The sequence below is a fragment of the Terrapene carolina genome, unplaced genomic scaffold, assembly GCF_002925995.2.
Source record: "Terrapene carolina triunguis isolate 2854851 unplaced genomic scaffold, T_m_triunguis-2.0 Scaffold130, whole genome shotgun sequence".
Classification (NCBI taxonomy): domain Eukaryota; kingdom Metazoa; phylum Chordata; order Testudines; family Emydidae; genus Terrapene; species Terrapene triunguis.
This window is the reverse complement of record NW_020664481.1, coordinates 18,035,689-18,053,192: the sequence shown is the minus strand read 5'-3', so window position 1 is coordinate 18,053,192 and position 17,504 is coordinate 18,035,689. Positions and strand designations below refer to the sequence as shown.

Below are 17,504 nucleotides of genomic sequence, written 5' to 3'. Positions count from 1 at the left end.
GGTTTCATGGGAGTCTTTAAGGAACAGTATCTAGGCCAGTAAACTTAACTTTTTATCCTCTGTCTCATCTGCAAAGTCCTTATAATTCTTTGGGCTTGTCTACACTTCCAAGACCGGTGATGGATGCATCGCCGGTTGATTTAGCAGATCTAGTGAAGACCCGCTAAATCACCCACACCTTGCTCTCCTGTTGACTCCCGTACTCCACTGGATGGAGAATAGTAGGGGCAGTTGACAGGAGAGCATTTCCCATCGACATCGCATAGTGTGGATCCTGCAGTAAGTAGATCTAAGCTACGTTGATTTGAGTTGCGCTATTCACGTAATTCAAATTGCGTAGCTTAGATCGATTTTCCCCTGTAGTGTAGACAAGGCCTTAGTGTATTTGGTGGGCTTTTTACCAGATTTTCAAAGCTTTCTTGTTTGTTGTTTTCCATGACTTAAATACAGATACACACTTCTTATTAATTAGCAGTGGACAGAAAGGAAAGATAAAGTACACGTTTCACCAGTACACCAGTTAACATGAAATTGTCTTCTGTTTGGAATTTTGGCAATGATTCTTTCAATGTAAACCATCTAGAGGGACATCTACTGGGAATATAAATCCACTGCATGGCTGTCAATGGTCTTTCATATTCTGCTTCAACCAGCTTTGAATTCTGGGAACATGAGCTAAAAATAGCTACATGTTCTTACTTCTGCTGAACTTAATGCCTTTGCTACAGCATTTTCTTACTCACGACCGAGAAATTGTCTTCATTGCACCTGAATGTTAAATCTGTCTTACATTTTGCAGCAGAAAAGGATTTGGGTGAAGATAAATTGAACATTTCAGTTTCTAACCAACAAATAAGAGAGATCATGTCCTTGTAGTAATTAGTGTCTGTTATGCCCTTGATCCTGCCCTGGCTGGGTATGAATAGATGACTGAATAGATTTTTCACCTAACATCCATTAGAGTTTATATCTTTATAATTAGAAATCAGATTTAGTCTAGGAATATTGACAAAATACCTTGGAAGAAATTTAATTGTGCACAACAATATTATGATGGTGGACTAATGTGATCACTGGAATCCCTAAAACGGCTACAAGAGAGAGCTTGTTTCCGTTAATTAGTAAGAACACTTACCAGATTCCTGAAAAGTAAATTGATTTGTAAATTTCAGATAAAAATTAAAACTGATCAGAGTACTGGTATTTCTATATTGTCTATCCAATATGTAAAAGTAACAAATGGGGTACCTTCTGGTTCTGGTAATTATATAAAGATTTAATTCTATTTCTTATCTTTCTGCCATGTCAATCACTTGTGGCCTGTATAAGGATGGCAGTGCATTAAAATACCAATCAAACTTTATGGAAGGTAACTTTATTTGTTCTTGTGTGCTCCAGTTCTTTTCCACAGCAGCAGTTCAGCCATCAAGGGAGCCCTACAACTTATAATCTGATGCATATGAATGGCAGCAGTGGTCATATTGGACAAATGAACATTAACACCATGCCTATGTCAGGGATGCCTATGGGTCCAGACCAGGTAAGATTACTGTAACAATTCACTCAACTGATAAACAGTTCTGTAGAGATTCAGAGGCTTGGTCAGCCCTAAACATCTAGGTAGTTATAAGATCCTTTTAAAGGTCTGTAGCTCCTCTTTTCCCATTGAGTACAATCGGTTCTCAAGCTGGCCGACTTCCTCTCACACACTGGTTTTCAGTTCTCGCTGTCCCCTAAGTCATTTGAGGATAAAGCTTTCATTTTGCTCCAGTAGGTTCTGTCTAGCTTTGCTGATATCCATTCTGAAGCCTGGCAGTTTGCTTCTAGGTTAGCTGTTTTTCTTCAGGTATCTCATGATTGTGGCTCAAGAGACACAATGGTCACTTAAGTATTACTGAGCTTGGGGAAATTCCGGAGACCAAAATACTTGAAAGGGGCAACTGTATCTGCTGAGATTTTGCAAGTTGTCTGCAAGACCATCTTCAATCTAAGAACAAAGGTTTCAACTAGACTAAACTGACAAATTTCACATTGGAGAGTGGGAGTAATAGAAGTACTAGTTCTTATCTTGTAGACAGAGTCCAATAAAGGCGATTCTTCTCCCTAAAAATGGATTGTCTTAATACTTTAATCTTCAAAATACACACTGGGCCAGACAGTGTGTGAAAATGCCTCGATAGCTCAGTGGTTAGGGCATTCCCCTGGGTGGTGGGAGACCCAGGTTCCAGTACTTTTGCTCCAATTAATATTGATCCACAACGGAGCTGCTCCATCAGGAGACCATTGAGAGAGACCTGGCCCTAGAATACTCCACATCCCAGTGGTTAGGGCATTTTCCTGAGAAGTGGGAGAACCAAGTTCAAATCCCTGCTTCACATCAGGCAGAGGGAGGAATTGAATCTGGGTCTCCCACATCTTGGGTGAGTGCTCTAACTAATGGAATAAAAGTTATGAGAGGGGGCACCATCATCTTCTCCTTCCCTGATTTTGTGTGGGTTTAGACTTGCTTTGAGCATGCCACTGAATTGGGCCCTACAGAGTTATGTGGCAGCTAAGTAGGAGTTTTGTGAATGCCAGCAGTGACTCTCTGGTGGGACATAAGTTCCTTAGTGCCCCTTGTGATTCCATCCTGGTGTTTTTCTGATTGTTGTTGTTTTTTTGTTTTCCTTTAACAGAAATACTGCTGACACCTAAAACCGTGATCTCCCAAAGTAGAATGATCTATATTAATGATGATGCACTAGTATTACAAAGAAAAGCTACATATTCTTCGTGGCAACTAGTACTGGCCTTATGGAAATAACTGATTTTTCCAGCTGATCACCAAGATGTCCCAAGTGACTTCATACAAAAAAGACTTTTTTTTAGTAGAAGCAGTCTCTCTGTATTACTGTATATTGTGGTGTACAAAACAATGGTCATAAATATTTTTGGCACTCTGCCTCTAGAAATGTGAATTTGGGAATGGCGTTTTAGTAAATATGATGGGTAGACTCTATGTATACCACTTCTATTTACTGTAGCTATCCAAAGCCCTTTAACTACAGGCAGGCAAAAGTGCCTGGAGAAGTCATGGTAGATAAGAATTCTGATTTCTCTAGTAAGAATATCTGACAGAGAATGTAGTTCCTAGCCTTGACTCTTTTATATTAATTCCTGAATACAAATGCTGCTTTTAACCTCTTATCCCCAGGAGTCAGGATTTCCAAGCATAGTGGCAATGCAGAATGAATTGACATGTAATGTTCCAAAATCCTGCCCATTGATGCCAAGGGGGGTTACAGAGAAAATAAATTAAAATTATTTAAACATAATCGTGACTAATATTTAAATTTTGATGTGCAGCTGAGTGCACTTTATAAAAGGCTATATAACGGATTAATGCAATATCTTTGATAAGGATTAAATAAACCGAAAGGTAGGGTGTACTCATGTTCTTTTTCAAATCCAATCTTTTAAGAATTGTTGATTGAAAAGACTGTGTACTGTAATGTTTTATGTTATTGGAAATTAGAGCAATAATCCTTCATGTTTTTTGGGGGGAAAAAACCTTCAGAAAAATCAAGGCAAGGCACTGCAGTCTGAATCAGAATTTTGCAGGGTTTTTTTTTTCTTTTTTTGTGAATAAATTTTGTAAATATGATCTTTAAGAATTGTATTATATATATGACTTTTGTAGGTCACTAACTCATTTTTGCAGAGTTTGTGAAGCTAAATATTTAACAAAGTTGATTTCTGTAAACTCATCTAAGTTGAGGTCCAGATAGAAGACCTTTCAAATTTTTTTTTTTTAATTTAATGACCTTGGAGTTGGGTGACTTTGGCCCATATCTTTTTCTTCTTTGGTCTTTGCCACTTATTTTATATCTTTAACCTAATAGCTTTTTTAAAATATAATTTGTTTAGGGTTAAGCAATTGGTTAATGCTTTCTCCACATTAAGTGAGCACTTTGTTACATTTCATTTTTTATATAGGGCAATTTGACAAAAAAGGCTCCCTGGATTGTAAGCTGTCATGACTTTGTCATAACAGTTCATGTGGTTTTATATAGCCTTTTTAGTTAATGAGTCCGTATTGTCAGGACTTTTGGTTATCTTTAATGAACCCTAAATGTTTTTCTAGCAAAGATGCCTATTGCTAAGTATTTCTTGTTAATTACTTCTCCACCATCACATCTTACAGCAAGCAACTCATTTGTTGTCACATGACATCCAGAAATCTTTATGGATATTAAGCCACAGTTTAACCAAATGTCTGCACCTCTTTGGATTGTTCTAATGTAATGAATGTATTTTCCAAACAAGTGTCTACTATCAGTATTCATGTTAGGTTACAAGTCTATTCATCTTTATCTGTCGACAGGTTGTATTTTTTGTCCATAAAACGAAGATGCTATTACAGATTATCCACTTTCAGACAGATGGCGATTGAAACCTGGAAACTTCCATAAGGGTGTGAACCAGAAATGTTTTAAGGAATGTGGTGCTTTTGTTCTATTGTTCATTGTGTAATGGAAAACAGACTTCTCCTGAGTGAGTGAAAATCAGTGATTCTGATCATTTCTTTTTGGTACTGTAACTATGAAGTCATATTTTGTTTTGCAGTAACTCGAAGGAACTTCCATGTTCTTCCATTTTAATGAAAATAATTTTCTGTGCAAAAATTCACACAACTTTCATCCTATATCTACAGCCACAGGCCTACTCCACAAGGCAGGCAGGCGCAATAAAAATCTGCTTTTTATGCAGCCTAGTCTGTACAATCAGCATTGAGAACATAGATTTGGCTGTAGTAATTTAGTTGTTTCCACTCCTCAGTCTGGTTCAGCTGTGTTGTAATGCATGACATTTAAAAGCATAAGGAACTGTTTTCCCCTTTCTTGCTTTTTAGAATCCACCTGCTGGTTGAGTCAGTGCAACGTAATGGGAGTTGAAAGGCAACAATCCCTTGCTTTTTATATTAAATCAGAATAGAATGATTTTATATCTTGTAGTTGTTCATTATATTGATGGAAGCTGCAAACCTTGATTGCTTTGACTAGTGAAATCTTCAGGATATGTACTACTTTATGCTTTTTGCCCTTAACTTTTTTTTTTTTTTTGAGAATGATTCTATTTATACTTCTAAAATGTGGTACCTGATGGATGTTACAAAAGATCCTTCTTCCCTCATCTGCTTTTAGAATGTTGGTTTTTTCCAGTAATTACTTTTTGCTGAATCCAAAGATTTGTTTTAATTCAAATATGATAAAAAGATAAGCCTTTTTAAACCTTTTAAAATTAGTGTTATTGAAACCTTTCAAGGCAACAATCTAAATATTTCACCTAGGTTGAAAAGTGTATTTACTAAACTAAATAGTCCTTTGATTTTGGTGGTATTTGATATCTCCAATGACTGTGTTTTGGTTCTACAGCAGCAAAGTTTTCTGAATGATTCAAGAAGCTGTATAACTATTTTTGACAATACGATTACAGTTTACTAGTGTAACCAGTTGAATCACTACTGCATAGCAGACATAGTCTCACTACATGCCTGCCAGGTTTCCTGTTGATTATAGAAACCATGTGTTATAAAATCCATTAGCAATTTTTTATTCAATCTCATCCTAAATTTGTGCTTTTAACGTGAGGAATTCAAGAGCATTTTTTAAAGCTATAAACAAAACTATTTGAATGTTGCACCAATTAGCACACATTTTATTTTAGATTTTAAGTGCAGATCGATGATAGAATGATACAGCAAGTATGAAACCATATAATTCTGAGAGCAATATTTAAAAAAAATTCTCAGGAGAAGGCATACAGTATTGAGAATTGCATTTAAATTTAGTTTACATTAAAGTACTGCTTGAAATATGTGTGTATCTTTACATTGCAAAAACAAAAAACCATGTGGGCTGATTTATAAAAGGGTTGGTTATAAAGTATTACTGCTCTTCTGATTTTTGTGTTTTGATGTTAATAATAATGTAAATAAAGGTTTCTATTTAAAACCAGAACTTGGTGATTTAGTATGTCAGCTGTTTAAGCTCTGAAGGGTGCCAATTATATTCTAACAGGGCCAGCAATGTAGCATTTCCCCACCAAACCAAAATATAGCCACTCTTTGAGCGATAATGTAACACTATTATGTGAGAGAGGCTAGATTTGGGGAATGATTTAAGAAGTCTTGGTTTCCTGGGTTTAGGTATGTCTCAACTGCAAAATTGCCTATAAAATGATCTTTCTGGCTTTAAAAATAGTGTTCTGACACACAACCTACAACTAGAAGGAAGGGTGGGGAAATAAAAAGAACTTGGGAACAACCAAAGATTTGGGACAGAAGTTTTCTTGCTATAATATATATCTTCTGTCATAGGGAGAGCCACAGGCTGAAGCCAAGTTTTGTGTAAGAGTTTGAAAATATACTTTGCCATTTTTTCCTGAAATGTATATTCAAGACTCTTATACTGTACTAAACTACAGAGAAAGTGGAGTATTTTTAGATGGAGGTAGAGATGTAATTTTTAGAGTACTTCCGATTGATATAGAGCAGCATTATTAACATTAGTTGGCCTTCCAGGATTCCACCTTCTCCCATCTCCAAAGTTGCTGCTAGATGACAGAGAAACGTAAGTTTCCTTTTTTCTCCCAGATGGGAATTGTATACAGATACATACACTTTCTTCTTTGGGAAAGGTTTGGAAAACAGTGAAGACACAAATTCTGCAGAGAGACCATTTGCCACTTACTTGTATCAGACTTCCATCATCCTTGTAAATGTCTTTTCTTTCTGGTGAATCCACTAATGTTTTAAAATCAGTATAAGCGAATATTTGATTGCATTTCCTAGCCCAGCACACATACTCTACTTTTGAAGTACAAAACTCTGACACAACAGTTTTGGACAATATATTAAATCTGGGATGCGATGAATACAGGTTTAAACCAAATTTACTTTTCCTAGCTTCACTGAAAACATACAGCAAAAGCCTATAGTGTCACCCTTGAGAGAGTTTATTTGCTCAACTTCTGTTTCCACATTCACCAATACTTTATTAGGTTATCATATAATAGACCTCTAGCACCACACACAAATATTATGTGTCCCCAGCAAGTAATCTCTGTTGAAGCTTCCTATTAGTTTTTTTTTTTTAAAAGTGCCCCAGTACTTTGCTTATTTGAAACATGTTTAGAGAGCCAGAGCTGCAAAGTTGTTTTGAAAATCTGTCTCTTTCGGGTAGTCAGAATGGAGAAAAGAATTACTAAACACATTCAGATTTTTCCTTCTGATGGTCTCCCACTGGATACTCAACACACAGCATCTATTATGGTGAGCACCCCATTTCAAGTTTTGTATATGATTAACATGAAAACTAACCTTTAATGCATTTGCAGAGCCTGTTTGGAATGTATTTAATAACCTTTTCTTTATGAAAATATTCAGAAATACTTAAATTACTTAGGAAATGATTGGGGATTCCCCTTCCTAATACTTACTGCAGATTATAGACATTAAATCAAAAGTTCTAGTTTCCTGTACACTGAGCTATAACTTTTTTTATTGGCCAAGATTGTTGCTTTTTACAAATGTAAAAATTATGCCACTAAGCGAACATGTGCTTTCTCAAACAAGTTGTTTTCATTTTGAACATACAATATAATTTTACCACATAAAAAGACTTCATACAAATCTGATTTCAGTAAAATTCAAGACATACATTAACTGAAATTTTGCAGTGCTTTTAAAAATGGATAAATTCTGAAATTTATTATGTAATGTTTAAGTAACAAGGTACCATTTTGAGAAATGATAGTTGGGCATTCCACTTTTTTTATTGACAGAATTTCTTTTGAACAAGACATTGAATATTTACAGAACCACTCCAGCAATCTGCTTTTTTGTTACTCAAGATTTTCTCTATTTTGCCTACAGCTGGCAATAGGGTGGCTATGGAGACAGTGAACTAAAATGATATCCTTAGAGGAAACTTGAAGTATCGTGCTGTTGAGCATTTTTAGCTGCTGCTTCTTTAGTGCTGCTGGCTTGAATTCCTGAATCACTAAATAATAATTTTCTACCACTGATTTAATTTGCCCCAGTCAAAAGTAAAAATTTCCACATTGTTTAAACTTTGCTTTGCAGCTGTTCTAATGACATTCGATGGGGTAGCTAAGAGAGGTTTTTAATTTGTTCCCACTGAAATAATTTTGTGGGTGCTATGTGCTTTGAGGTGTCAATCCACGCATGGGGTTAGCCTCATTTTCTCTTCCATCAATTCCTTGAACTGCGGTGACTTCATGAAGTATAATCCAAAGCAGAAGCAGATGCAACAGTGGCCTTCAAAAAGGGACCTATATTCCTGACAGTAGTTCCCCCAAATTCACTATCTATTTAATTCACTTAACAGTGCAAACGTTCTATCTACTTCAACCTCAAAGTTCATCCAGTCCTCCAGGCTAACATTATAATTCTTTCTGAAATCATATACATTTTCTTTAAGTCTGTACAAGGATTCAAGTTCTGGCCGGTTTGTATCCTCATTGAGGTCCAGCAGTTGCAGGAGGTTAGCCTTCCCATCCTTCCCACAGTTGTCCTCTTTAAATAAAATAAACATATTTTAGTGTATGTGTCTTCTCATATGCTGGGATGTGAAGTATTTGCAAATGTAAGTTTGTTTCTCAGTACTGCCACGCAGGAAAGATAGTGGATCTACTTATCTGTGGACCACCTAAAATCATTTTTGTGGAGAACATGGTATAGCTAAGCAATAGCCTCTTAAAATGAGGCCCCAAAAATTGTTAGCTAAAATAAAGTGTCATATTGATCATTTGCCATAAATAGAAGCTTAAGTTTGAAACATTCTTCAATACAGTACTCTTAGTTAGCCCTTATTTTAACAGTTGTTACTCCATGTAGTTCTAAAGCTGATTGTCACAATTTTTTTATTGCAAGTTAATTACATCAGAAATAAAGAATCACAAAATTAAGGGTAGAGTTATGAATTAACCTGATCTAATGTACTTATATGGCCCCCACTGCCATAGTATCTGAGTGCCTCACACTTTTTAATGGATTTATCATCTTCACATCCCTGCAAGGTCAGGTATGACAGTACTGCATTAATAGAGAAAGATGCATTCAACAAAAAGAAAACAGAGGATTCTAGCAGAATGTCAGAATATATTGAAGTATATTTTGCAGTCAAGTTATTTTTCATGAATAGTTTGAGTAATTCAATCTTGTCCCCTCCTGCTCATAGTACACGAGGCCACTGGGGAAATAGTGGGATTTTTTGCCCCTTGCAGACACAGCAGCCTGTACAATCTCACTATGTCTCTGCTTTGTCAGATCCAGTTTGTGTGGTTGACAGGCCTGCCCAGGGCCATTCTGAGGTTATGGCTTGAAGAGAGGGAGCTGCTGAGACTTAATTTAGACAAGACTGAGATTATGCTAGTACCGGGGGGGGGGAAAAAAATCAGATCCTTCAACTGAGGGAATTAGCCTGCCTTCACTTGCTTATGTTTGCAATTCTGCTAGTCACAGCTGCCTTCTGGGCATCCAGAAGCAGCCACGGATAAGGGATTTTAGGTATCTGTATTTGGCAAAAAAAGTTGCAGTCTTTTATCTGTGATTCCGAGTTTATAGCAGTGAACCACATCTGTGTCACCTCAAGACTGAAAAACTGTATGTGCTTTATGGGGCCGCAAGCTGAAACTATTTAGAAACATGCTGGTACAGAATAGGGCTGCCCTCTTGTTCAGTGGCATTTCTTGTTGGGAGTGTGTTACGGTTGTACTCTGCAGTGGCTTCTAATTTCTTTCTAAATGTAATTTAAGGTGCTTGCTTTAACGTATATATCTTTTAAATGGTTTGGGTGCTGGGTTGGTCATAGAGCACCTTTTTCTTAATGCAAATATTGAGTTAGTTCCCTAGATTAATTGAAAGGAGGCAGAAGTCTGAAGATTTTTGGTGAAAGTTGTGTACCTTCATTTCAAGGGCGCATAGTAGAAAATAATGTAGCCAGTTTGAATGTTTAACCTCCTTCACTGCAGCAATTTTAGAATAACCCTTAGTTTGTCAGCATTGTGTTCAATTAACAGAACTACAGTACCATCTTTAAGTGTGAGGCTCCCCTACTTGAAAAGAGTAACTGAGAATAGATGCTGCATGCAAAAAGGAGAGAGAAAAATAAATGTTAAATCAAAGGTAATGCTTTTCATGAACTAACTCCCAACTCACAGCGACTTGGAAGATGAAGGTCTCTTCATTTCTGGCCACCTTCGACGCTGAAACTGCCTAATTATCAAGCAGCAAAAGGAGAAAAAAAGGTTAACCATCACCAAGAAAACCACAAGCACTATGGTATGAAAGATGGGAAAAGATTTTAGCTTGAATCTGAATTACAGGAACTAGAACATGCTCTGCCAATGAATAAATAGGAATACCCCAGAAATTCAAATTAATGGGGCTGGAGGAAAAGTTTGCATCACAGGTATCCCTGGCACAGACAGGTGAGTCCCTCCTCTGCTTTCCCAACCTCAGATTCCTCATAGCTTACTGTGAAGGTGAGTCCTGATAAAAATTAAACTTGTTTTAAAACGTACCTAAACTGCTCGTAGCTTCCATCCTTAAGCCCTTTAAATTAAAAAAAAAAATAGTAGTTATCAACTGATGCCTGCAAAAGAATAAGGTATTGGGTAAGGCACGATGCAAAAAATTGTGATGTCTCAGAACCTTCTACCTACTAACCCAGTGGTTCTCAAACTTTTATACTGGTAACCCCTTTCACACAGCAAACCTCTTAAGTGCGACCCCCCCTTATACATTAAAAACACAATTTTTTATATTTAACACTATTATAAATGGTGAAGGCAAAGTGGGATTCGGCAAGGGTGGCTAACAGCTCGTGACACCCCCCCGCCCCCGATCCCCAGTGTGAAAACCCTGTATTAACCTTAATTCACAAGCCACTTTTGGGGTTACATAACCAAGTTCAAATTAGGTGGTGTGTACTCTGATCTGTGTTATCATTATCCAGAATCTAAGCCTTTTCTACTCTACATCAACATAGAGTTAGATTTTACAGCACCCTGGTAATTCACAGGCAGGTTCATTTAAATAAATGTAGTAGAAACATCTATTAATATAAATACACAGATACAATCAGTATAGAAGCCCCTGTGCTATTTTTAATCCCCCACACCAGGGGAGTGGGGTGCAATTTAGGATAAACATTTTTAGTTATGGCATTGCTGGTAAGTGCAGAAATATTTTGAAAAAGTGTCAATATTAGGTTTCAAAATATATACCTCAGAGCAGTGACTGGACAGTTGAAACCTTTCACAACTGCTGCTGCAGCAGACTTAGATAATGCTTTGGTTAACACTTGTTTCATTATTGGTAGGCTTTTACACCCATGAGTGTTAACAATTTTCATATTATATAATAAAGAGAATATAATGAAATTTGCTTTCTCTATGAGGTGTAAAAACCCTTTCCTTCTCAACTGCTCAGATTTCACTAGCTTACTCGTATGATATCTTGTGTGTTCTAGAGGGGACAAGACCTGAATTTTTTATTGAAAAATACAAGCAGGAATTAAACACACTTGTCTTTACTATATATATTTTTGTTACTTTAAATGCAGTCGTGGGGAACTCTGAGTTTTCTCAGTTAATCAGACAGAAGGTGAAAAGATAAGTCATTTAAATAAGAAAAGTCATCTCAGTAGCAACAGTACAAGATTGCTAATCAAGGGAAGAGGGTGAATTGAAATGGATTCAAAAGCTTTTGCTACCAGCACTGTGGTGGGGATAAAACCATTACACAGATGGCTCCTTGTTGGTTTCCAGTTCCTAATCAGTTTTGTGCATATCATTAATTGGCTCTCATGCTCATTGTAGCAGGAGAGGGAGCAAAGTCTGAATGATACGGGAGACAGCACTTTCCTTTTCCTCTCTAGCAGTGCGCCCCTGGGGTGCACCTTTTCTTTTGACAACTAATAGACAAAAGACTCCAGCACTAACTCCGACTAGGATAAATGGCTATCCAATCTATTATGTCTTGTTATTACAGCTGGCCAGGAAACCAACTTCCAGTTCCTCAAAAATTGAGTTTTTGGAAAGTTCTTCATACTGATTTGGGATGAATACTCAAAAAACTTCCCAAAACTAGCAATCTGCAATATTTCATTTAGACACACTAGCATATTCCTAAATGAAATTCTAAACGAAGTTCTTGGGGAGCCCTAGATCCCCAGGATAGTGTCATCCCTACAAGCAAGCTGCCAGGAAGTTTGGGAGCGCATCATCACTACAGCTCCCAAGCATCTGGCTACTTGGAAGCCGGGTTGCCCACCTGGCAGGCTGCCACAGAGCATGTAGATTTTGAATAATCAACATTTTCCAATGGAAAAATATTTTGTTGGAAAGAACTAGCTGGAAATTATCTGTGATACCATAGCATGTGCTGTAGGGGCTGGGAACAAATTGTTTTGTTTCTTTTAAAGATTGTATCGGCAAAAGGGGAGTAAAGTAATATAAGACTTACACTGAGGATCCTAACCAAATAAGCAGGACTGTACTAGACATACATGGGATTTTATACATTTCTATAAGACAGTTCAACTCATGAGATCTTCAGCTTCTCTAAGTTTAGTATTGTACTGTTAGCTCAGTTTTCCCCTCAAATATGTACTACTTAATATGTTAGGAAAGTAAACAAAACAGAGTTAGTGTATTGAGCAAATGTAAAGCTATGTCTATGTAATTCACAGAAATGGATAGTTCTTTAAACACTGAGAACAGGAAATTTAGACACACTCCAATGCATACAACCATGAACCTAAAGACAGTCCACAATTAACAGGATATTAATTTTTTGGGCTAGTTGTCATAATATTAGAGATCCATTTGCAATTGTGTAAAATTAGTATTAGTATACTGGAAACCCTTTTTACTTGAGGATTTGGAGGATGTAAGTAGAAGGGCTCTTACCCAGATCCATGTTCCTAGTTCTTGGGTTGCACTGTTTATATCCTTTGCAGCTTCTTAATTCCATGAGCTGGATGTGCAGTTGATTGAGAATGTCTCTATCTAGTGTGTTCACTGCATTAATCAACTAAGGATAAATAAAGGTTCTTGTTAACAACGGATGGGTTGTTAGTGTCCTTAAGGAAGTTGAGAGAGCTTCACACGAAGAAAACACATGGTTTGTTTCCAAAAGTAAGTAAACCCAAGGAAAAGCTGCTCAGGTCAAATGAAATAGTTCTTGTTTTGCACCAGCGTTGCCACAGCCGTGCAACCCTAGAGTCTATAAGCTGTACTTTGCAACTACGTGGCTCAACGTGGGCTTCCTGGCACCCAGCGCCACACAATCAATTATAGCCATTCTCTCTACAACCAGATATTTAAATATGGAAGAGAGGTTTAAAACCAGGGAACGCTGTATGAGTGGAAGTCATGACTTACAGCAGTTCAATGTATCTATGGTAGGGGTTGGCACTAGTGAAACTTACACCAGTGTGAGACAAAGGCCTCAGACATAAGACAAAGCCTTTCATCCCTATTTCTGAGCTGTGACCAGATGTGAGAGTGTAGTGTAGTGCAGTGTAGTGCAGAGCCAGCTCTAGTCCCTTAAGGCAGGAAGAAGGCACCCCCCCTACTTTTACTTGCCCCAGAAAACAATTGTCTGCTTCAGTGCCACTTGCACTTGTAACCAGGAAAGTGCAATATTTTTCTTGAACAAAGACTGCCTTGCTCTGATGTGAATTATTAGCTCCTAATCAAGTCACTGCCTTATATCACTGTTTTAGTGTACGCCAGGAGATTTCTTTCAAATGTGCATTGGTTGATGAAAAGCTACTTATTTAGCAATTAAAAAGAAGTAATTTCATATTGAAAGGGGAAGAGAGTTTACTAGTCTGTTTTTAGTATTTCCATTTCTGCTCTGTGTTCAGGTACCTGATATGGGTCAGTATTGAGATCAAAATACTCCAGGAAGCCAGTAGCAAATTCACAAAACAGGAAGTTGTGTGTCTCATTGATTGTCCTCATACACCAGTATGTGTTGTTATTGGCACTGGTACAGGCACAGAAAGGACCCACTGCAAATGAAAGGTTGAGCTATTTAAAACCATAAGAAGCATTCAGCCAGTGTTAGGCATGCATTTCACTATTCTCATAGACTAAGGTCAGAAGGGACCATCATGATCATCTAGTCTGACCTCCTGCACATTGCAGGCCACAGACCCTCACCCACCCACTCCTGTAATAGACCCCTAACCTCTTAGTTACTGAAACCCTCAAATCATGATTTAAAGACAAAGTTACAGAGAATTCATTATTTATTCTAGTTCAAACCAGCTGTGCCACATGCTACAGAGAAAGGTGAAAAATCCCAGGGCCTCTGCCAATCTGACTTAAGGGAAAATTCCCTCGACCCCAATTATGGTGATCAATTAGACCCAGAACATTTCGGTGAGACCCACCAGCCAGACACCTGGAAAGAATTCACTGTAGTAACTCAGAGCCCTCCCCATCTAGTGTCCTTTCTCCAGGCATTGGAGATATTTGCTATCAGTCATGGACGGGCCACATGTCATTGTAGGCAACCTCATCATACCATCCCCTCCATAAACTTATCAAGCTTAGTCTTGAAACCAATTAGGTTTTTTGCCCGCACTGCTCTCCTTGGGAGGCTGTTCCAGAACTTCACTCCTCCGATGGTTAGAAACTTTCACCGAATTTCAAACCTAAACTTGTTGGTCAGTTTATATCTATTTGTTCTAGTGCAAACATTAACTCTTACTGTAAATAACTCTTCTCCATCCCTGGTGTTTATCCCTTGGATGTATTTATAGAAAGCAATCATATCTCCCCTCAGCCTTCATTTGGTTAGGCTACACAAGCCAAGCTCTTCTCTTATAAAGTAAGTTCCTCATTCCTTTGATCATCCTAGTAACCCTTCTCTGTACCTATTCCAGTTTGAATTCAGCTTTTTTAAACATGGGAGACAAAAACTGCACACAGTATTCCAGATGAGATCTCACTAGTGCTTTGTATAATGGTAATAACACTTCCCTATCCCTACTGAAAATAACTGATGCATCCTAGTATTGCATTAGGCTTTTTCAAAACTGGATCATATTGGTGGCTCATAGTCCTTGACCAGGTCTTTCTCCTTCTCTGTCCCACAGCTTATAGCAAAATCCTATGGCAGCCTGGTGAGACACTATTCTAAAATGTGTGTTCAGTTAGCATTCCTTCTGCCTCACTTTAGGAATATTGTTGCCCTATGCAAAAATTAGGCAGAGGGCACAGCTAGCAATCTGAAACTTGTGCACATGCTCTGCTCTATTCTGTCCTACCTTTTCCACCTGTAGAATGTGAATGTTCCCCCACAGCTCCTCTCTGCCCTCTCCAATGTTCCCTGCCGTACTATAGTCATTGAGAGGGGCCCTTCTATCCTCCAAGAAGAGGATCTTCTTATAGGGGGCAGTGTCAACGAGAGCTGGGTGAATAACTGATTTTTTTTTATTTTTTAGTTCATTGTCTGAACTGAAAAATCTGGAATTTTTTTCCCCTCAGTGAAATGAAAAACCAAAAATACCCCCTCATTTTGGCTGAAATGAAATGGGTTGTTTTGGCTTTGTTGTTTTTATCTCTACCCCCCCACCCCCCCTTTTTTTTTTACACTTTTGTTTTGAAGTTAAATCTAGTTACATTTCAAAACTAAATGTCTCTTTGAAATGAAAAAGTGTTGACTTTTTTGCAGCAGAAACTATTTCCTGAGCTCAGCTTGAATTTGCAGCTTCAATCAGAAACTGCATTTTTGGCAAATGCACTATTTGCAATAAACAAACAAAATAAAATAAATAATTGGCCCACCTGTATTCTCAACCCAACAAATCCTCCCAGTGGCCATGGACCACCTCTCCCCCAACCGTGGAAGTGAGCAAATCCCCATGGGCCAGGCACCTACAAACTGGCCAGTTTCCTAAGGATTAGTTATTCATGTAAGGCAAATACTTAAAGAACACCAAATTCTATTAGAGGCTCGGTAAACTCTCACAGTCTTCCCTGCATGTCTTAGGGCAAAACTTGAGCCCATTATCTGAAAATCTTGGTAAAAAACGCCTATTTGATTTAAACATTAGGTTATTTTTAGCCTCCACTTTTAACTCCTTTTTCAGAAAAAGGTGGTGTGCTTTTCCCCATCCTGTTGGATTGGTAATACCAACTGTAAATTCACTGCTGTATATTATGAGGAAATTCCTGTGACCTTGGTCAATATACCATATGCTATAAAGTGTTGTCTATAGGACTGATGCTAACATTGAGGGAGCAGGGCATTGCCTGGTGGACAGAATCCTGTCCCAGGCAGTGACCTGCACCTTCCTGGTTATTGCTCAGTCACTGGGATCCTTACATGTCCACAAGGGGGCAGTCTGCCAGTGCTGGTTGTCATGGGTGAAGCACGTCAGGCCAGGCATGCTGCATGTATCGTTGTTTTTTATTCTCTTCAGCAGTTTGCGCAGCTTCTTCTTTCGCCTCTGTTCTCTAAGCAGCCACAACTTGTCCTTTTCCTGCAGGGCTTTCCTACAGCCAAGAGACAAGAAAAGTTAGGACCATGACCCAACTCTTTTATTTATTTATTATTTTTTTTAAAGGGGTGGGGGTGGACTTGAAAGTCGCTTACAAAATTGATGGGCTTTGCTTCGTAAACTGGAAGGAAAATTAATCATTCATATTGTTAAAGAAACAGCCTTCCTTCCAAAAGGCCCTGCTGAGACAATACTTGGGAATTACAGCCCTGTTCAAAACAGTTGAGACATGATCTGCTCAGCCCTTATCACAGCTCAGCGAAGTAGGTGGGTTCTATTACCCCATTTTACTTGAAGATGAAACAGCCACTGAGGTTAATTGCCTGGCCTAAAGTCTCAGAGTCCTTTTCAGAGCAGGAATTAGATCTCAGACTCTGTTAGCTCCTCGTCCCATGCTTGAATCACTAGAACCCCACTCTCTTATTCACTGTCCTTTCTTTAGATGTAAAATGTCTTTTAAATACAGGAGATACGCAGTATTATTGTGTTTGGCTAGTTCTTAGCTAGTGTGTATTCATCAAAGTTTAACCGGTGAGCATCTTGCATTTCTCTTCCAAAGAAGGAGGCCTGCACTTACTTGAAAGGATGGAGACTAGACCCTTTTTGCCTCAGTTTGCCCTTGTGTTTGGAATGGTAACTGGAAAAAAAACCACACATTCACAATCAAGAACACCAAAAGACAATTGCTTCTGTTTATACCGAATTTGCACACTGCAGTCAAATAGAAAATGTCACCTCTTCTGCTGAGTTATTCACTAGCAATGTGTGGTTAATGATCTGCAACCTAGCTGGACTGGAATCTAAGCATTTTTCTGCATTTTCTGCTGCCTCCACAAAATCATGGGAGGACAGGGACATCTTGTGGTGTGTTGCAACATGTATCTGCAAGTGATTTCAGATATTGCAGTTTCAACATTA

General features: G+C 38.1%; 2 protein-coding genes across 8 annotated transcripts in view; one reads left to right on the top strand and one right to left on the bottom strand.

The window, feature by feature from the left end:
* Window positions 1-6,200, top strand: part of NCOA3 (nuclear receptor coactivator 3) — a 173,212-nt gene extending 167,012 nt beyond the window's left edge. For all 4 annotated transcript variants that reach the window (XM_026652710.2, XM_026652709.2, XM_026652708.2 and 1 more), the window contains 2 exons: window positions 1,399-1,540; window positions 2,676-6,200. In XM_026652710.2, the coding sequence (XP_026508495.1) occupies window positions 1,399-1,540; window positions 2,676-2,687 (154 nt within the window). In that variant the 3' untranslated portion in view covers window positions 2,688-6,200. The remainder of the gene's footprint in view (window positions 1-1,398; window positions 1,541-2,675) is intronic.
* A 968-nt stretch (window positions 6,201-7,168) lies between these two features.
* SULF2 (sulfatase 2) overlaps window positions 7,169-17,504 on the bottom strand; it is a 261,320-nt gene continuing 250,984 nt past the window's right edge. For all 4 annotated transcript variants that reach the window (XM_024207533.2, XM_024207524.2, XM_024207515.2 and 1 more), the window contains 7 exons: window positions 17,164-17,223; window positions 16,412-16,581; window positions 13,945-14,087; window positions 12,979-13,102; window positions 10,588-10,618; window positions 10,223-10,279; window positions 7,169-8,578 (listed from right to left, as the gene is read on the bottom strand). In XM_024207533.2, the coding sequence (XP_024063301.1) occupies window positions 8,548-8,578; window positions 10,223-10,279; window positions 10,588-10,618; window positions 12,979-13,102; window positions 13,945-14,087; window positions 16,412-16,581; window positions 17,164-17,223 (616 nt within the window). In that variant the 3' untranslated portion in view covers window positions 7,169-8,547. The remainder of the gene's footprint in view (window positions 8,579-10,222; window positions 10,280-10,587; window positions 10,619-12,978; window positions 13,103-13,944; window positions 14,088-16,411; window positions 16,582-17,163; window positions 17,224-17,504) is intronic.